Source organism: Pseudoliparis swirei, chromosome 10 (genome assembly GCF_029220125.1).
Source record: "Pseudoliparis swirei isolate HS2019 ecotype Mariana Trench chromosome 10, NWPU_hadal_v1, whole genome shotgun sequence".
NCBI lineage: Eukaryota > Metazoa > Chordata > Actinopteri > Perciformes > Liparidae > Pseudoliparis > Pseudoliparis swirei.
The window spans coordinates 14514432-14534000 of NC_079397.1; the positions used below are offsets into that span (position 1 = coordinate 14514432).

Sequence of the window (19569 nt, forward strand, 5' to 3'; positions counted from 1 at the left end):
CCACATCACATCAGTGTCTGTGGATGTAATGGTGGGGTGGGGGTTTGGGATGAAAGGGCGGCGGTGATCATGCGAGCGTGGAGAGCCACCCCTGGTGCGAAGCAATCATAGCTGGCTCTATATCATCCTGCCCCCTTCGCTACCTCTCAACCTATCACCCCTTAGAGTTGCCTCTCTCCTCCCTTCCATTATTCCCACCTCACTAGTCAGAAAATTAGGGTGACACTTGGCGGCCCCCACTCCTCCGCCTACCTCTCTTTCTCTCTCTACTTCCACCGTCCCTCTTTCTATTTCTCACCCATTACCCCCAGTTCACTGGTTGGTATATGGAGGGTGACACTGGGCCAATTCAATCTCTCATCCCCGTCAGCCTGCCGGAGTGCTGCAGCCTCCAGTCTATGGGCACACCCCTCCAGCGGGTTGTCACTCTGTTATCTACACTTCACACCTTCCCTGTCCGCCTTTGCTACACATAACTTTCTAGTTCCTCATCTGTCACTCCTGTTTTCCATTTACTTGTCTTTTTTTTCTTTCTTAGCTTACCTCTGACTTTTAAAGCCCGCAGTGTCTCAGGAAAGGTGTTTCAAGATGGCCTTGTTGCGCTGAGGTAGTGATATGCGTCTTCCTGCATCTGCAAAAGTTGATGTTGCAAAAAGACGTGGAAGCCGTTTATTTTGGGAGATTTCGAAGCTGCCATTTAAGAAAACAGGAATCTAGTACATTTAAATATGTTTGACAGCCTTTGATGTGTCATATTGAATAATGCAGCTTGTAGAATATTAAAAAAAAAGCTATTTGTAGGCCCAGCTTTGTTCTCTGCATTCCTAATTTGCAGGAATATATGTTCAATATACATATTTTCTCTTAGAGATTCCCATATACACTACCGTTCAAAAGTTTGGGGTCACCCAGACAATTTAGTGTCTTCCATGAAAAATCACACTTTTATTTATCAAATGAATAGAAAATATAGTCAAGACATTGACAAGGTTAGAAATAATGATTAATATTTGAAGTATTAATTTTGTTCTACAAACTTCAAGCTCAAAGGAAGGCCAGTTGTATAGCTTATATCACCAGCATAACTGTTTTCAGCTGTGCTAACATAATTGCACAAGGGTTTTCTAATCAGACATTAGTCTTCTAAGGCGATTAGCAAACACAATGTACCCATAGAACATGGGGTGATCGTTGATGATGGGCTCCCTATATATATGGAGATATTTCATTAGAAACCAGACACTTCCACCTTGAATATTAATTACCACATTAACAATGTATAGAGTGTATTTTTGATTAATTTAATGTTATCTTTATTGAAAAAAACAGTGCTTTTCTTTGAAAAATAAAGACATTTCTAAGTGACCCCAAACTTTTGAACGGTAGTGTATATATATATAAAAATATATGTGTATATATATATATATGTGTGTATATATATAATAATAATAATAATACATACAATTTCTATAGCGCTTTTCATAGTACTCAAAGACGCTTATATATATATATATATATATATATATATATATATGATGGCTTTGTTATTATGTTGTCAATCTGTAAGAAAGGCAAAATGATCCTCCATAAATTCAGAGGTTTTGACTAAATGAGATGTCGTTGTGGGCCTTCTGCCCATGCTTATAAAGGTAGCCTAATGGTATGACTGTTGGACGCTTATTTACATATTTAGAGATTTACTCCTTGAGCTACTTCTCTTCACAATGGTTCTATTCAGCGTGTGCATGGCTCCCCCTTTGCAAAGATCTATTCCACACCTTGGTTTTTTTTTATCTGCCCCAGTGGCTATGCGAAAAATCAAGCCACCTACTTAAAATTAAATTGATAAAACTAATTTGAATAATGTGGATACTTACCAGCGTTTAAAAGGATTAGGCCATTATGCATCTTTCTGGTATCAAAGGATTTTTTTTTCATAGGAGAGGTCTTGTTCAGCTATTTTATGTAGAACAGTTCATGTCCTTGTGTATCCTGATATCACACAGAGTGGAACAGCTGTGGTTTATGTATCTTTGTGCATAAAGTGCGCTGCTCTGTGAGACCTGAGATGGCCTCAACGGGCCTGAACACCCAGTGCGGTCCTTGAGATGGACAGGAAAAGTAGAGCCATTTGACCTTTTCGGCAAACTATTCTATGACTTATTTTTCTATTTTCGCCATCCTATAATAACGATAACTTTTTCATGACTTTTTAAATGACTTGTGAATTTCTTTCTGCAAACTGTAGACTGCAATGTTGTGAGAGGGAAGTACAATCAATGATAAAACACAATAATGAAATGCTTGGTTTCATAATAAAGTTTATTCTATATTACAAATAGTATTTTGTTCTTGACTGCAAAATAGGAATGCATTATATTTACATACACAGGTATACAATTATAACAAAGTTAGAGAAGCTCGCCTTATATCCCCCAGGTTTCTGTTTTGTCTCTTGATAAGATACTCTTTATCTTTCAAATATGGTCTAGTAAAAGTCTTTTCTAGCATGTTTCTGTAACACCTGCTATAACACTGAGCGAGGAGGACATTTAAGTTCCTACAAGACGTTTGAAGGTGGAAACTTTATCTGTGGTGTTGGCAACGCAAGGCGACCTTGGTTACAGGGGAAGGAAACGGGAGGAATGACTCTGGGGGTAGATTCACAAGGACAGTCCAGGACTCACACGGCAGGGAGGGGAAGCTTTGGGTATATAGACGGAGTATACATTGGCTACGTGAATACAAGGGGTTTCTTTGAAATTATCTTATTTAAATATGTTTCTAACAAGGTCAATGCCAGCTTTTGCATGAATTAATCATGTCATGTCCCTAAATCAATATTGATTCCCCTCCTTTCCCAATAACAGAGTGGAATTGGTTTGCTATGTTTACTAAATAACATGTCCAGCACGCTCCATGTGAATGTACCCCTCCAGGACGTTCATCCTACTGAATCGCTGCACAGTAATGAATGGACATGACTATCTCACATACATTTGACACAAGGGCTAAGAAAGAAACCGCTACTTGCCAACCTCAGTCTTAAACATAAGTCTACCAGTAAGCCTAATAAGCCTTTCTTGTTATAAAGTTCCGGTTTTCTGTCTGATGTATACATTGTTTCTTATGGGTATTTCTTTCTTTCTCCTTTAGTAACATTATGATTTAGTGATGATAGCAAACTGATGAACTCTTTGTTGCCTTTTTATGAAATTAACCCTTTGTAGAACCATGTCTGTTTTCTCTCATAAGTGGCCATCTTTACTTATTTGGACAGCTTCATACTTTTCCAATCATGTTTCTGTTCTGGTCTCAAGTGATGGAGACCCAGATTGTAAGCGGTAATGATGAAATGTCCAATGTAATGCTATATAGAGAGGTACCAACATGAGATGTATAAGCAAAGCTAGCTTGTGTGCCACAACTAAAAGACCCGGCTGTCGCAAAACACTGGAGGCCTGTAATGGAGGCCACGGTAAATGGGACAATAAATTAAAAACAGGGTTCATGTTATCTTCGTGTGAGATCCATAATCTTAAAACTAACAGTTGACTTGTAAATTACTTTAAAGTCCCAAGTAGTAGTAGAAGTTTATAAATATCTTTGAGCAAGGCAGTTCTATTTCATACCATCCAAGTAGGTCAACATGCAAGGGTATATAATATCTGTTTTATTTAGCATCTAAAACTTCACAAAAACCATGGGCATGAGGTTCTGCATTAGGGGTTGAACTGGATAAAGGTTCCACCTTCAACGGAAGTTATAGTTTTTATTACAAGAACAATCCACTTTTTCCATCTCGATTCTTCCAAGCAAAAGAAAGATAAAAGAACACATCCACATCATCATTGCAAGGCTTAATTTTCTTATTTTTCACTTTTTTTTAAATAAGTTTCTTAAATTGTTTACGTTTTACATGCGCTTAAAAAGCCAATAAAGGACCCAAGGTGGACCGAGGGCGGTCTTCACACATTCACATCACCACATGGGGCACGTTGTCAAGGCAAAAGAAAGGGCAGAGGTCAAAAGGTACGGAGGGCGCCTCCATCATCTCTCTTTCAATCGCTCTCTCCAACAAGTCGTATCTACTTTTAATGTCTAACTTTTTCTATTGATCCTGCCGTGATGTTCACTTCTTGTTCTGTTTCCTGCTCTATCCGATTTTTTTTCTTCTTTTTTTCTTTTTTCTGAGGCTTGGAGAAGGTCCCCCCCCCCCCCCTGCCGCCACTGAGGACAACTACACTAATACAGACAAGAGCGCCTCAACAGTTAGGATTTTGCTGTATGCAACTAGCTACCATCTCCAACGCTTGTGCAAAACAGAAAAGAAAACTGGTAAGTCGGGAGCCGGACACAAGGGCGAACGGTGTGCCGAGAACCGGAGAGACCCGGGACGATGGAAAGAGGAAGGAGGATCGCATCACCTCGCCCACAGAGCCTCTCACCTCGACACACTGAGGTCAGAAAAATCACGTAAAGTTTCAGTCACAATATTTTTTTTGTCCTAGAAGTGGTCGTCTTTTTCGTCGGTTCCTCAGTGGCATTTTACAAATACATTTTTGACTGTTTTGAAAATGTCAAGCTCCTTTGGTTTTCGGCTGACCGACTAAGTCCATCTTGGTTGATTTCTCCACACAAAAGTCTTTCGATGAGAACATCCTGGGAAAGAAGCGCTGCTCTCACAACAGAGCCCGTTAGAGAGCGGTCGGCCGTCTCGGGCTACACCGGAGAATCATTCTTCTCATTTGACGTGTCCAAGCAGTTTCTCACCCAGTACATTTCAGTCAGCTTTTCCCTTTACCTCCTGCAGGGTTGGCGTAGATATCTGGGCAGTCAAGATCTTGTGCAGCTGCTGATTGTGTGTGTGTGTGTATCTGTGCGTGTGTGTGTGCTTTGATAGACTGCCGCAGTGGCGACACAAGATTGGAAGTGGCAAGAGCCGGAGAACGACCGCTCCCGGTGTCTGGACGAGCGGTCGGAACACCGTCGTCCCGAGTTGGTTGTGTGCTTCTTACGGAGGATCCAACTTGGGCCAGGACCTCCAGGGTTTTGTTTAATTTTTGCAGTAGCCACATAAGCCAGATGGAAGCAGAAATCATGAGCGTTTTTTTTTAAGCAAAGGTATGCTGGGCAGGAAAAATGGGTGAATGTTGTAAAGGGAGTTTGGGGATGTTCTGGTTTTTAAAGTTTTAGTGTCAAGTCACGTTTCGATCACGGAAAAGTCCAGAGAAGCACTAATTCTTCCCTGCCCCCATCAGTCTTTTTCTTAATTACAACTCCAGCTACATTGAGAGAGAGAGAGAGAGAGAGCACAAGAACATTCTGGTTTTGCCTGGACTCGCCCCAAATTCTGCAGATATGTACGCGTCGCTTGTAGGTACAGTGTAAACTTGGCAAACCATCCTTGCATTAATTTTCTTCAGAGGTGTTCATTTGGCTTGCAGGCGTCGTTTCTGATGTTTCCTCTTGATTCCGAACATTGAATATAGAACTACAATAAACTGGACTCTAGAGATGTTTTCACTATCCTACTTCTGAAAAAAGTTCTCAACAAAATGGACACCCAACATTGTGGATTTTAAAGAATTAAAGGCAACATAAAAATGTTTTTCCCCCTCTTCTTCCAGCAGGGGGACTGAAGTATGCCAATATGGCCAGCTTTCAAGCAATCACCCCTTGAAGCTTCTCTGTGGTGAAGCTGAGGGATTCCCCGCATTGCACTGTGGGAAACGCCGACCTCAGCCCCGAACCACCCTTCCAATATCTTCAGGTAAACTAGTCTATGCAGCAGAGTGGATGAGGAAAACAAAAAAATGTTCTTGGGGGAAGAGGAAGCAGAAAAAGGTCAAGGAAGAAGTCATCATCTTTGAAAGGCGGAGGGAGGAAGTCGCATGATGAAAAAGATGGGGACGGGTCTTCGCTCAGGCACGGCTCGGTTTCTGATGGGGTCTTTTCCCAGTGCGCCCTGGGAAGTGTGGTCCTCAGCTCTCCAGACTCATGAAGGCCACCACCTGCTCCAGCTTGAAGGCCAGCCTTTGTTTCCGGGCTGCGTCGTCCTGCTCCAGTGAACACACGATCTAGCAGCAGGACAGTGAAGGAAACACAGACACACATTAGACACTGAAGGTGCCATGACGGAGCTGCATCAGTACATATCAACTGTTCAAGATGCTCCAATGGGTTTTGTTTTTAATCAGTGAAATACTGCTGTACGTGTGTAAATATGTACTAGTAAATACACTATCTTGATGACAAAATGGCGAAAATATTTGTAACATCAAATACTCACTAAGCTTGAAAGGTTGCTATGGAAAAATATTTAGCTTCCCCCCTGTGGAGGATGGCTGCTTTACGGTTGTTACCGTAGATTCCAATGAACGTTTTCAGCCACAGCTAAGAAGTATTAATACGCCCAGTTTTCTTAAACTGCCGATTTGCCTTTTTTTCTTTTTCTTTCGAGTGAAATACACGACACTATCATCATCAACTTGAAGGGTCGAATCATTATAAGAAACGAAGCAAAACATTTTGACCAACATTTTTATGCTTTAGTTCCTGTTTGGATGGAAGTTTGAATCCATCATAACTCCTGTGAGTCTAAGATGACTGCAGCTGCCGTTCCTCCAGTACATAATACCCATTTTCAGTGGAGTATTCCTTTAACTCTGTTTATCACAGATCAATAGTATCAGTGTCTATGCCTTGTACTCTTAGATAACGAGATGTCTCAGCATTACACACCTCCTCAGTGTATTTCCCCACATAACAGTAAATCTCGCTGAGAGAGCTCATGGAGTTGAACTCGTTCATGTGCATCCGTGACTGCTCGGCCAAGTAGGCGTTCATGTCCTGGTCGCTGATCGCTTGCATCTTACTAATGTCTGAGTAGTACCTATTCAGAGAGACGGGGAAGAGGGGAAACAAAGCACACACTTGTTAGGACGGTTTGCTTCTGAGAGCTCTTAGAAAAGCTCTAATGTGAGAAATAACATGCAGAGTTGACACCGACAGGCCTCCGATTTCAACCTTGAAGACCACAACTGAGCACAGCACACATTGAGGTGAGGTGATCAGTCACTGTCGCCAGCAGCTGTGTGGCTCCTATCAACTGATTAAAGCTGGTTATTTACATATCACATGTCTGTCGCCGCTCGAGGACAGGCCCGGGGTTCGGCTGGATAATTCTGGGCACGTGTGAGGGAGAGATGGATTTGCCAGGAAGTCTTCAGAACCAACTGAGCAAAGGAAAAGGCAGGTGGGTAATGCTCCCAGCCTTCACACAGAGGTCACACACACACACACACACACACACACACACACGCATCAACACCTGTTCAGTGCTGGAGGGCAGTTGTGGGGTGCTCCTAGCAGGGGATTGTTATGCAGAGAACAGGTGTGTGTACAGGGGGGAAGTTTTCATGAACAAGTGTTTTCCAAGACTCTACCAATATTCGCCCGAGACTGGATTTGTTCATAGTGCTTTTGATAATTGACCTTTTTTTCCCCAGCATGCCTTCTACAGGCTGGCAGTCACGTATCAGGACCGATTAAAATACATTTTAGGTATTCAGACAAGGGCAGAACACCTCACAGGTATGTTGGCAACATTTTTATGACATACTTTATATATTATGAAACCCTTGTGGCATACGATGACTTTTTGTGATTTACTGTTTGATGAAATCTATATGGCTCACTTTACTCTGACATTTATATGGCATATCATATCACATTTATTATGAAATTTGTATGCCATACTATTCCCTGAAATAGAAATGGCATAATACAGAATGTCGTGAAAATGTCACAATGTAGCAGAAGTCTTTAAGAACGTCACACCTTTACATTTATAGGACTTGCAACACTATAACACTCTTAATTTCTTATAGAATACTATGACTTTTTTATGTTTATAGTACAGCAAAGTACTATAATTATTTTGACTTTGATTAGTTTTCTCTGACATTTCTAACGACATACTTTACAATAAGATTATTATTGCTAAGTATACTATTCATTATTGTGTCATATATTTTTAAATATATTTTGGTTACATCTTATGGCAAATCATAACATGGCAGTGACCTTTATGACTTCTATCCTATGACCTTTAAGTGATATTCTTTGGGGATATAAATTTTTTATGACAAAAAAGGACTGACATTTTCATATTACGCTGTATTCTTATGATATTTCACAGCCACATATTAATAACATTACCATACTTTAGCAGGTGAAAAGCTTTGTGGGATATAATTGCTCTGCCCAATTGCACCGCCTTTGAACCCGAAATATATACAAAAAAACCCAAACTACTGAATATGCATTATTTTGTAGCATTTCACATGTTTATATAGTTGCAGAACAGTAGACATGCGATGTGTAAATGCCCCTCCTTTTCCTTCTGGTGCGCAGGCTTTTATTCGCCTGCTCTCCAGGTGAGCACGTCCCATCTTTACAATTACGCTGTCCCAAAAAAGGAGAGCGAGGAGGACATCTCCTCTGTCCCTCTACAGTCTTCACTTCTTTTGGCGCTCCTCTTTCATAGCTGCAGTGTTCTTCCATATACATCTTCTCCCTGTCATGTTTAGTTTGGCCCCATGGAGAGCAGCTCTAGATGCAGCCTTACTTATATTTTACTTTGTATACTTCTTGTATACATCTTTATCTTTCATCCCTGTTTTTTATATTTTATTTTGTATTCTTGTGTGTTTAGTTTATTGGTGCTGCTACTGTTACGACAAATTTCCCCTTGGGGATTAATAAAGTACATATCTATCTATCTATCTATCTTAATTTCTTACAGAATCAGTAACTTCTTTTAAATCACTTCTTAAAACCCATTTTTATAGAACAGCTTTTAAGTGATCTAGTCTTTTTATGCAGAACGTTGGTTCCCCTAATTTATTTTTAATTTATTTTTAATAAAGTACATATCTATCTATCTATCTATCTTACTTACTTACAGAATCAGTAACTTCTTTTAAATCACTTCTTAACCCTTGTGTTGCCTTAGGGTCATTTTGACCCGAATCAATATTACACCCTCCCCCCGATTTAGGATTAATTTGACCCCATTCAATGTTTAATGTCGGTGTTCTTTCGGTAGTCAACAAACAAACATAAAGTGCCTCACACTTAAACTTGGAAAACAATATTAATTCTAATAATTTTCTGGAGGTTTTAATTGCTGGCGTCAAATTGAACCCAAAGGGTAAAATATGTTAGTAAATATAAAGGTAACAGGAGGGTGAAACATTGAATCGGGTCAAAATGACCCAAAGGCGGGGGGAGGGTGTAATATTGATTCGGGTCAAAATGACCCTAAGGCAACACAAGGGTTAAAACCCATTTTTATAGAACAGCTTTTAAGTGATCTAGTCTTTTTATGCAGAACGTTGGTTCCCCTAATTTATTTTTAATTTATTTGGTTTTTAATTTATAATTTATTATTTTAATATATACTTTTCAATGTAATATTGATTTCTTGCTATTCCACTTGTTTTGCTTTGACTCTCTGTGGAGCACTTTGTAAACATTGTTTTTAAAGGTGCTATATAAATAAAGTTATCATTATTATGATTATTATTACTCACCTCTACTTTACAGAGGCTTCCAACTCAATAGCACAGATCCACCGGAGTGTTAGCCGATGACAGTATTGCTCCACCAAACTTGCAATAAAGGCTTGATTTATTGACATGAGACAGACCTCTGAATGACCACTGCACGAGCGCTTCAACAAATAAGCACAGGCAGCAGATCCGTCTTGTGCTGCCCCCTACAGGGGCTGCCTTCTCTGTCCACGCTGATCATTCTTCAGCTTACAGTATTCAAACACCGCCGTGCATAAATCAGCAGATGACCCTCACAAATTCCTCAAACCTGTGTGTGTGTTCATGGGAGACCACGGACGCACACTGCAGACACACATGGGACTAATGAGTGTGGTCCTGAGCCTGAAGCTCCCCATTTGCTTCCACCCATTCGAGCAGAGCTCGTATATCCTCGTCCCAAGGCTTGTCTTGTGACGACGTTCCCGGCACATTTATACTAGCCTGGACCGCTTCAGACTACCCCATCTTTTATTTAGGACCTCTTCGCCTCCCCCGCTAACAAATAACCACTGTCTACTGCCTGCTATTCTCAAAAAATGCTTTCTCTCTCGCTTTCCACACACAAAAAAATGCACTTCTCTGTACTGTAGATCTCCTGCCCTGGGCGCTCCCATCCATTCCCACTGTGTTGTAATTTGGATTGTGTTTCATGGCCCATAGATCACACAGCTATAGTCGCTGTGTGTGTGTGTGTGTGAGAGAATGAAACATGACTAATGCAGGTTGTCTGATGTTTTCAATCAAATGAAAGCCCACACACACATCCTCTCTTCGGTGTATACATTCATCAGCAGCTTACCTCTCCACCCAGCTCTTGTAGCTGGGAATGTCCTTGGCATAAAGCAGCTTGTTGGAGGGTGAGTCCTTCCCGAGGCGGTGTTCTGAGGTGGAGCAGGAGTCCATGAAGGTCTGGGCCACCACAGACAGACAGGCATCTGTGATGCTGCTCTTATGTATGTCGAACACAAACTGGGGGTTCTTGATCACATTCACCCAGAAACGCAGAGGTAGGCTGCAGGGACGGGGGAAAAGAGAACACAGAATTTTAGTGGCACCCTAGTTGCGATTCTACAAGTTTAATACATTTATTTGTCATCACTTTTCAATAATGTATGTAGGTGTGCTGCAGATAATCTCCATTCACATGGGTCTTCTTTAAATTTCAAATATACGCCAATGTTGACTTGGTGAAGTCGATTTACCAAAACAGACAAAAAAAACACAACGATCAAAGACGTATTTATTTATGACATGCATGTTGTCATTAAACTGACTTTTGCATTCATAGATGAGTTACATCTCAGTGACAGAAAACAAACGTAGCAAACAGAGGAACAAAGAGGGTAAAGTCAAACAAAAGGTCTGTGTCCATCTGAACCGCTCTGAGATGGAACGTCTCAATGTCATTTTCATATTTGCTTCAGCCACTCAGGCATGAACACATGATGCTCCAGAAGATGAACACGGACTCATTCACTTTGAAATGCCCTGCTGCTGTGCTCTATTTGAGGGGTGTTCACTTCAATAAAGCCTTTATCTTTAAAACCAGGTGGTGGCTGGATCTGGTTTTTTTTTTCTCGAGCAGTGTCCATGGGTCCTCTATGGGGGCCGCACAGTGAAACGGATCATATTGCCTTGTTTGTGCAAGTGGGTCCTATTTTGTGCCTGTCCAGAATAATCAAAATATACAAGTCTGTTTATTTGCTGGGCTTGTTTCTGCCAAAACGAAAAGATATAAGGCAGCCTTTATCCGTATGTTGCAGTGAAGGCTCAGGTGGTATTAATAAAGAGTTTAGCTACTTGGATCTCTATATCTTTACTATTCCCTTGGTTTTGCATTTTTAGCTAATGTGGCAAAAATCAAAGAGGAAGGACTGTGCAGTCCAACCTGCGTCAGAGTTTCTCTGTGGGATACCAAATCAAAGGATCAGGGAAAAGGAAACACAATACCAACTGAACTGCAATCATTTTAATACCACCGGCCCTCCCCTACCTCCCCCCCCCCACCCCCATGCATTTATCATTGCACAACCACCAACAAAGTCATTCAGATGTTCAATCTAACAAAAGAGGATTTGGATTTAGAGAAATGAACACTCCACATTATGACTTCAAAATTAATCCGAGCAAATAATCTAGTGGGATTAGATACAGGGATCAAAGGGATATTAACACCACTGCTGTGCTGCCTTGATAGTTGTCAATCTGCCTCAGCTGCCCTGTGCTTTGAGGTATGGGCTATTCCAATGGGCCAGTGGAGACCAAGATGATGAGCTTCCCCACATCGCCATAATAACATCTACACACTGTCTATTGTGTTGGAAATAGGCAAAGCGCATAATATTCCAGTAGTAGTTTTAAGAATCTGAGGGATGGATATGATCAGTGCATTGGTCGGGGATTAGGATAAATATCAGCTGCCAAGATCAAGGGCATCTCTTATCCTCGAGGAGTTACGCTGGCCGAGTCAGAGGAAGCTCATTTAACAAAGGACCGTTCCCCTGCCCATCCATTGAAGACGACACAATGCTGTGAACTCAAACTGACTTCAGAGAAGTCTTTACCCACTACTCAAACAGGAATTGATAATAGCAATCATTTTTCCTAAATGGTGTGTGGTTGAGGCAGATCTCTTTGATGAATCTGAATACATCGGACATTTCAAAGAAAATCCACTGTGCTATTCCTCACCGCCCCCCCCCCCCGCCAAAAAAAGGAAAGTTCACCAATCAGCCCTGACAAAATATTCCAATTGTCAAGCCGCAAAAACAATGACACCACTGTAAACCCTACGTACTGTTTATCAGGTCCGTTGTTAATATTGTGACGGGCGCCAGAGTACATCCCCACCAACACGTCTCCCTTCAGCAGCCTGTCTCACTGCCTCGTGCTGTTGGCACTGATTGACACTTCTGGCACACAGTGAGCCTCTGAATCTGCAATTGTGGGACACTGTCCCATTTCTGTGGACCAGCCTAATGAAGCTGCGTGGTCACAGATGTGATGCGGGTCACAGATGTGATCCTGAGGCATCGCGGGACATGCAGGTGCACCGGCCGCGCCCGACCTTTCTCATGCAGCGATCTACGGTTTGAATTAACAGCTTTAGAAAGGTGACCTGCCTGGGCACTGTGCCAACTGGACCGCCGCAGGGCAAAAAGGCACGACCTTTCACGTGAACGGCGAGTTGCGACCCTTCACCGATCGAGCTGCGCGTCCGGGAAAAGAGCACGAACCGATTGGAACCTTTCTGGAAATGGTTTTAAAAACTCCAGATAATTATCTCAACCCTAAAAGTCATCGGTTTAGCGGTGACATTCTGAGTGGGCTGGGATTGCGGTATGAAAACAGACAGGCGAGTTATCTGCATGCAGAAAAGATGAGGCCGTGTGCCAAGTTTGAACAATAATTAAAATTCTGTCTGCCGCATCGCAACATGACAAACACTGCCAACAGAGACACAAACACCAACACGGAGAGAGAGGCTGAGAGGAGCCGCTGACACACTGCCGCTAATCCAAAAGATACCATCTGGAGATGCTCCTGGAGCCAGTGACTCATGCAATGCACACACTTACTGTCCACACACACACACACACACATTCCAGCTCCGTCGCGCAATGCAGAAATAACATTTTAACTGAATTTTACTTGCACGATTAAAATTGACAAATGCATATCAGCTTACTTCATGCAGTTGATTTTAAAACCTCGATAAGGCAGCTTGGGTGACATTGAAGGGGCATATGTGGGTGTGCTATTGCTGTCACAATGCGGTTGTGAGGGATGACCTTGGCTTGTAAGGGGTCACAGATAGTTTCCTGCACTAGAATGAATGTTGGACACCATTTTTAGGAACCTTTCAGATCTGAAAGTGTGTGGCTGTTCTGTCGAATCAAATGGAAATCTGAATGTCAAAAAAAAAAAAGCAACACGAATTTACTATAAGCTATTATAGAAAGATAATATATTTTAAAACTGTTATAAGATTTTATACATCGACAAATCTAAGCTTTTAATGATATAAAAAAATAAACAAATGTTTGATTAGTAGGTAATTTAAAAATATTCTAACTAACACCACAGGCTGAGATGATCTGGTGGAGCTCTGACGGTGGCACAGCCCTGAAGGGGGGGGGGGGGGGGAGTAGTTGGATGAAGTAGATCTGGCTGCAGTGATGGGTTGAAGTTAATAGTGTGTATGATGGCGATGGGCCTGCTAGGTTTAATGGGAGAGGGGGCCCAGCAAGGCCTTATTATTCTCGACCATTAGACAAAACGAAGGCTTTTGTTGCAGCGGACATGGCATTCCTCTGAGACGATTAACGGTTACGGGTAAGCACACACAGAGTAGTGAACAGACGCATGTGCACATCTCACACAGAGAAGATGTCTACGGTTACATCAGCACAAATGCTTTTTGTGTTCGATCTAAGTGGCTTTTTTGTGATGGTGTGTTATGATAAATTGCTGTTCATTCGCAGCCTTCTCGTGAGAGCCCATTCCATTAGGAGTCCAATGTGAGAGCGACCCGCTGCACCCTCCCAAAACACTTAACACACACGGCAAATGGCCCAATAACGCAGGAAAAGGACACAAATTAAGATCATAGCGGAAAGTAAATAATATGTTCCCACTTCTTTCACTTCACCCCCCCATCAATTCCCCCCTCCATTTCTCTATTTCTCCCTTGATGCACATCAATTTTATCCTCCGATGGTCCCCCTGAGCCTTGGGCTGAGTGATGCATGCTGGGATTTTGGCAAAGGCCGGGAGGCTAATGAGATATTAGTGCGCGTTTAACTCCCACTGAGTTCACTTCCCTTTCTTCACCTTTTTATTTCTCTCCTCACTGCATTCTGTTGCACTGTTGATTATTTAACCCCTACTGACCTCTGAAGGCGGGTTCACAAAGGACAGGCTGGTGTAAATTAACCATCAGATATTAATTTAGACGTGTACTTCCTTCACCTGGAAGCGCACATTTGTCGCTACGGAGCTTTTTTTTTACAGTGACAGGGGATTTTTGGCCCAGTTATCCATGATAATAGATGGAGAGTCTTGGCAGCCAATTGGATTAGCCCCTTGTGGATGGCTTTAATGAAGATTACATGCCCCTGTGGTTAATGGATATTAGGATGGGAAGAGGCGTGTGGTGAAGCCTGGCACCGACACACGGCAAAACCAGGGCGGAGCTATGTGCAATATGCCAGGATGTACCGATTGCGTCTGCAGTGCATTACATAACGGCGCAGAAAGAAGAGGCCATGAAGGGAGCCAAGGGCCCCAAACTGGTGGGTTAAGATTATATACCAGTTGTGCGTCTGTCAAAGATCCAAGGATCTGCCTCACCAGTGTGTACAGGGTTCCTGACCACAGACACTTTGTCTTTGTGTGTGTGTGTGTGTGTGAGTCTGTGTGTGAGTCTGTGTGTGTGTGTGTGTGTGTTTAAAGATATGTGCAGTTTCCGGTGCTTAAACTGCTCAACTCACCAGTTGCTCTTCCATGTGTGTCGGACATGCGGGTCATGGATGTTGTGTTTGTCGGCCTGCTCATCCAAGAAGTCAAACATGTACTTGATGGCCAGCGGCAGAGCGCTCCCTCGGTGGGCCGTGCTGAAGATGGTCTCAAACAGGTCGTCCACAAACTTCTGTAATGTGCCCTGCAAAAGATAAAGAAGAAGGGATGAAACACGGATTATATGAAACCCTGAACCAGGTATTTATTCATTAAATTACAAATGGACAGACACCAATGTGCACAATCACCCACTCGCAGTCTCACTCTCGGATTCCCTCTGCACACACATACGTTATAATGATGGTGACTTTCATGGAATATGAACATGTATGTTATTATTATGTATTTTAAGCCAGTATCTATATTGATTGGGTGAATGAGAATATCACTCTAATACATGTACAACTAGAATGGGCACTCGGTAGAGCGCATACCTTCGCATATCACAAGAATGGGCATTGAATTATGAACATGTTGGCATTAGTTGCATGCCAATTGGATAAAAATTGACCGCGCTATGGTAAAAAGAAGATGTTGACCTTTTCATGACCTTGACATTGACCTTTGACCCGATCGATCCCAAAATCTAATCAAATGGTCCCCGGATAATAACCAATCATCACACCAAATTTCATGCGATTCGGTTTAATACTTTTTGAGTTATGCGAGTAACACGCATACAAATAAATAAATAAATAAATACACGGCGATCAAAACATAAACATGTCTACCCTATGCGAAGGTAAACATATAAATTCCTAAAGTTGTCAGATTGGGATGAACGTATATTTGTTGTGCAGTGCCCGTCACTTTGTCCTCAAGCTCCGGTGTTTGCCTGACTCCTATCTCTCCGACCTGGGCCCTAAATCTGCTCGCAGCTTTGATGGGGGAAATTGTTATTTCACAGTTGACTTTTAATAATATCTGGGAACAGGCGGCGCATCTCCTAAGCCTCTTTGTGCTGCCGGATTAGCTCCCACACTGCACCATTGACCCTAATTTGATTTAATGTTGGCGACTTTAAGTAGGAGGAGGAGGAGGAGAAGAGACAGAGAGTGAGAGAATCTAATCCTCTTGTAAAGAATGAGCTGATGGGATGCACGGGAAAAGGCCAGAGCGAGAGGTGGAAATGAAACGACGGAGGTTTCCCCATCAGAAAAAGAGGCCGTCGAGTGTGGCGGATGAGGTGTCCGTACGGGCACGGGCAAACACAAATCCAATTTTGGGTTGCGACGGAATCACGGAGTCAAGAGAGAATCCCGTTAGTCCAACAATCACGGCTATAATTCTAACGTGGCCCACATTCCCTCCAGCTTATCGTTTCCCGATGAAGATGGAATTACATATCTCTCTCTCAAGCCCGCGTTCCTTCCGAGTGACAGGCGGCATTAGTCGGCGAGGGGAAACCGACGTTCGTCGGTGTGCACGCAGCGATGTGTTCGTAGCAACCGACACCTGTGAGCGCCCACCTCGGGGACCACGATGCAAATACACTGCTGTCGTCATCATCACAGGGTTCTCAGGTCCCTCGTGGAGCTGAAACTAGCAACACCCCCACACACACACACACACACACACCCTGTCATCAGACTGCACTCCAAACACAGTGCGTCATCGGGATGTTTTGATGCCATTCGCCTCCTCATTAAAATGAGAGGAGAGCGCTGAAACGGAAAATGTGACGAAGGAGAAAAATGAGGGAGAGACACACACGCACACACACGCACACTTGAGTGTACAAGAGAGGCACACCGTGCAATCCTTCCCAGTGCCCCTCCACGCACACGCCCTGTACCCACACTCAGTCAGAGTGACACTGACGGAGCTCAAATGAGAGACGTCAGCGGCGTTGCCAGGGAGAAGTTTTTATTGGCGAGGTGAAAACCAAACGCAGTCAATTACTCTGCCTGTCTCTCCAATCGTTCCTCACCGAGAGAGATGGCCGGCCAAGATAAACAGGTTATTTCCGGAAAACGATCCATCTGGAAAGATGATGTGCTGTCTGCAGTCCGAAAACCACCTTGCTGCATTGCATTCTGGGTGCCTGGCTCCCTGTGGCCGAGAGGCGACGTGCACATCCCTGTGGAGGACTTCACTATTCAGGATGTGACGTGGTGACAGCTGCCTCCTGTTATGTATTCTCCAATTTGTTTGTTTATTTGTTTATTTCACAAGTTGCTGATCACGACCTGTTTCACACACACTACCGTACCCTGTTGTTGTCACGGTCTCAGACATCTGATTTAATTAATTACCTGATTTTGCTCATCTGGCCACACATCAATACAGTCAAAGTATACGCATTATTATATATTATTATATTGGAACGCATATTATCTGGAGGTAATAATTTAAAGATAACTTTTGTCTCCTAAACAGGCTGTACACGTTCAAGAATGAATGTTTTTATTCCCATATCTCTTCTTTCTATGCTTGTTTACAGTGTGTGAGTGACTCCATGTCAGACTCCGGGCAGAGGATACAAAAGAATCAGAAATGTTCCTGATTTAAAACATTTTCAGCTCGCAGACCTTCTCTATGTTTTCCTTTTCTCTCCACTCGTGTCTGACAGAAAGGAAGTGTTGATGAAAAAAGGAGCGATGAGGTGATTTCCGAGTAGCTCGGCAATTTGCATTCAGCTGTTGGATCAAAGTCACATTTCCCTCAAAACCCAATTAGCTGTGTTTTTATTCCGGATTCATATTCAGAGAGACTCATTTAATAGGTATTTCTTTTTATCCTGATAATTTGAATTTGATATAAGAGAAACTCCTCGGCGAGCTTCATGGATCTTGTCTTCTTTCCCCTCTTTTTGATTTGCTGCCGCGTCAACACAACAGCAGTGAAAAGAGAAAACAAACAGAAGTATCTATTCTCTCTCCGTCACCTGAGGGGATAGACGAATATATTTGAATAATTTTACCCCCTGAGATGACTCATCCTGAGTAAATATAAATATCTAAGTTAGGGTTTTCTGAGTCATGGTAACACAGGGTGAAGGTTACAGTCACCTTTTAACCTTTCACCTGCTGAACTGTTTCATGAAACATATGAATAATTCCCACATGCAACTGCTGGGGTTGTGAGTTCTCTTTAAATCCCAGCCTGTAAAATTTAACGGATCCAAATAAAGAGTGCCCGTAGCATGAGGCACACGCACATGCACAAAAGGGCGACTCTGGGTCAGTGGGTAGCAGGTCCGTCTTTCAATCAGGGGGTTGGAGGTTCAATCCCCGCCCTAGTCGATGTGTCCTTGAGCAAGACACTTACCCCTGAATTGCTCCCTGTTGCTGCGTCTACGGTGTATGATTGTAAGTTTCTTTGGATAAAAGCGTCAGCTTAATGACATGTCATGACATTACAGCGTGATGAGATGTTTTCCGAGGAACAAGCGGCTCACCTTGGTAGCCAGAAGTCGTGTCAGGTAGATCTCCGAGACCATCTTGCTGCCGCGGTCGCCCTCCTTCTGGTCTCCGTGCTCGTGGTTCTTCACCAGGTGCCAGACCTTGACCCCGCTCTCCAAGTCGGGCGTGATCATAGGAGTGCGGGAACGCAGGCTGTCGGGGCTTCCGGTGTACTTGATCATGTTCTCTGTGAAGAGCATCGGCATCCGTTAATGCGGCTCTGATTCAACGGACCAGAAATCCACAATGTCCGACTTGTGGGTTTGTTCTGTCATCTGTCACGTTTCCATTGGTTTGTAACTTCTTGCTAATGTATTTATTTTGCTTTTATCTTATTAGCATTTATGTCAACCAATAAAGATCTGTAGATCATATGCTGAATATTAAAACTGTATTATCACACACACACACACATTTAAACCTTAAAAAGGGCACAATGTGAAATACACTACAGTAAAGAAATCTGACTTATTCAGCATAAAATAAATTTTAAAAAACTGATAAAATCTGTCGCTTCACCAAAAGAGCAAGGAATAACCTCCATGTCAGCATCATAATATAGTTTATTATAATTTAAAGGTCTGAGAGATTGGATATGAAACTTTTCGACAGCGTGCATGGTTAATTTCTCCCAGCTTCTTCTCCCAGGTATAAGACATGCCATCGACGGCTGACAGGAAATCGAACATGTGTCAGGCGACATGAAATATGTATGGCCCACCCATTGGCCGGAGTGGCGATGACATTTCCAAACACATGGCTCAATGAATGTTTACCCAGTGTGAAAGAAATTGATCAGTGGGTGCGGTTTAGAGAGAGAAGCGGAAAAATGTGTTTTTCATCATGACGGAAATCAATCTGACCAGAGAGGAAAGCGGGAGGAGGGCACGGGGGAGAAAGTCCAGGGGAAAAAAGACGGTTGGAGACATCAGATACACATAAAGAGTGTGTGTGTGTGTGTGTGTCTGCTCAAATGTAATCACAGTATGGTCAACTGGAAATGCTGGTCTCTCCTATAAGGCACT

The 19569-nt window shown here is 42.7% G+C and overlaps 1 protein-coding gene across 1 annotated transcript in view; it reads right to left on the minus strand.

Annotated features, from left to right (window-relative positions):
• Positions 1-2304: 2304 nt before the first annotated feature.
• Positions 2305-19569, minus strand: part of plxna4 (plexin A4) — a 259674-nt gene continuing 242409 nt past the window's right edge. The window contains exons 28-32 of the mRNA XM_056424726.1: positions 18541-18731; positions 15113-15282; positions 10420-10632; positions 6745-6895; positions 2305-6080 (exon numbers count right to left, since the gene is read on the minus strand). Of these exons, the coding sequence (XP_056280701.1) occupies positions 5985-6080; positions 6745-6895; positions 10420-10632; positions 15113-15282; positions 18541-18731 (821 nt within the window). The 3' untranslated portion in view covers positions 2305-5984. The remainder of the gene's footprint in view (positions 6081-6744; positions 6896-10419; positions 10633-15112; positions 15283-18540; positions 18732-19569) is intronic.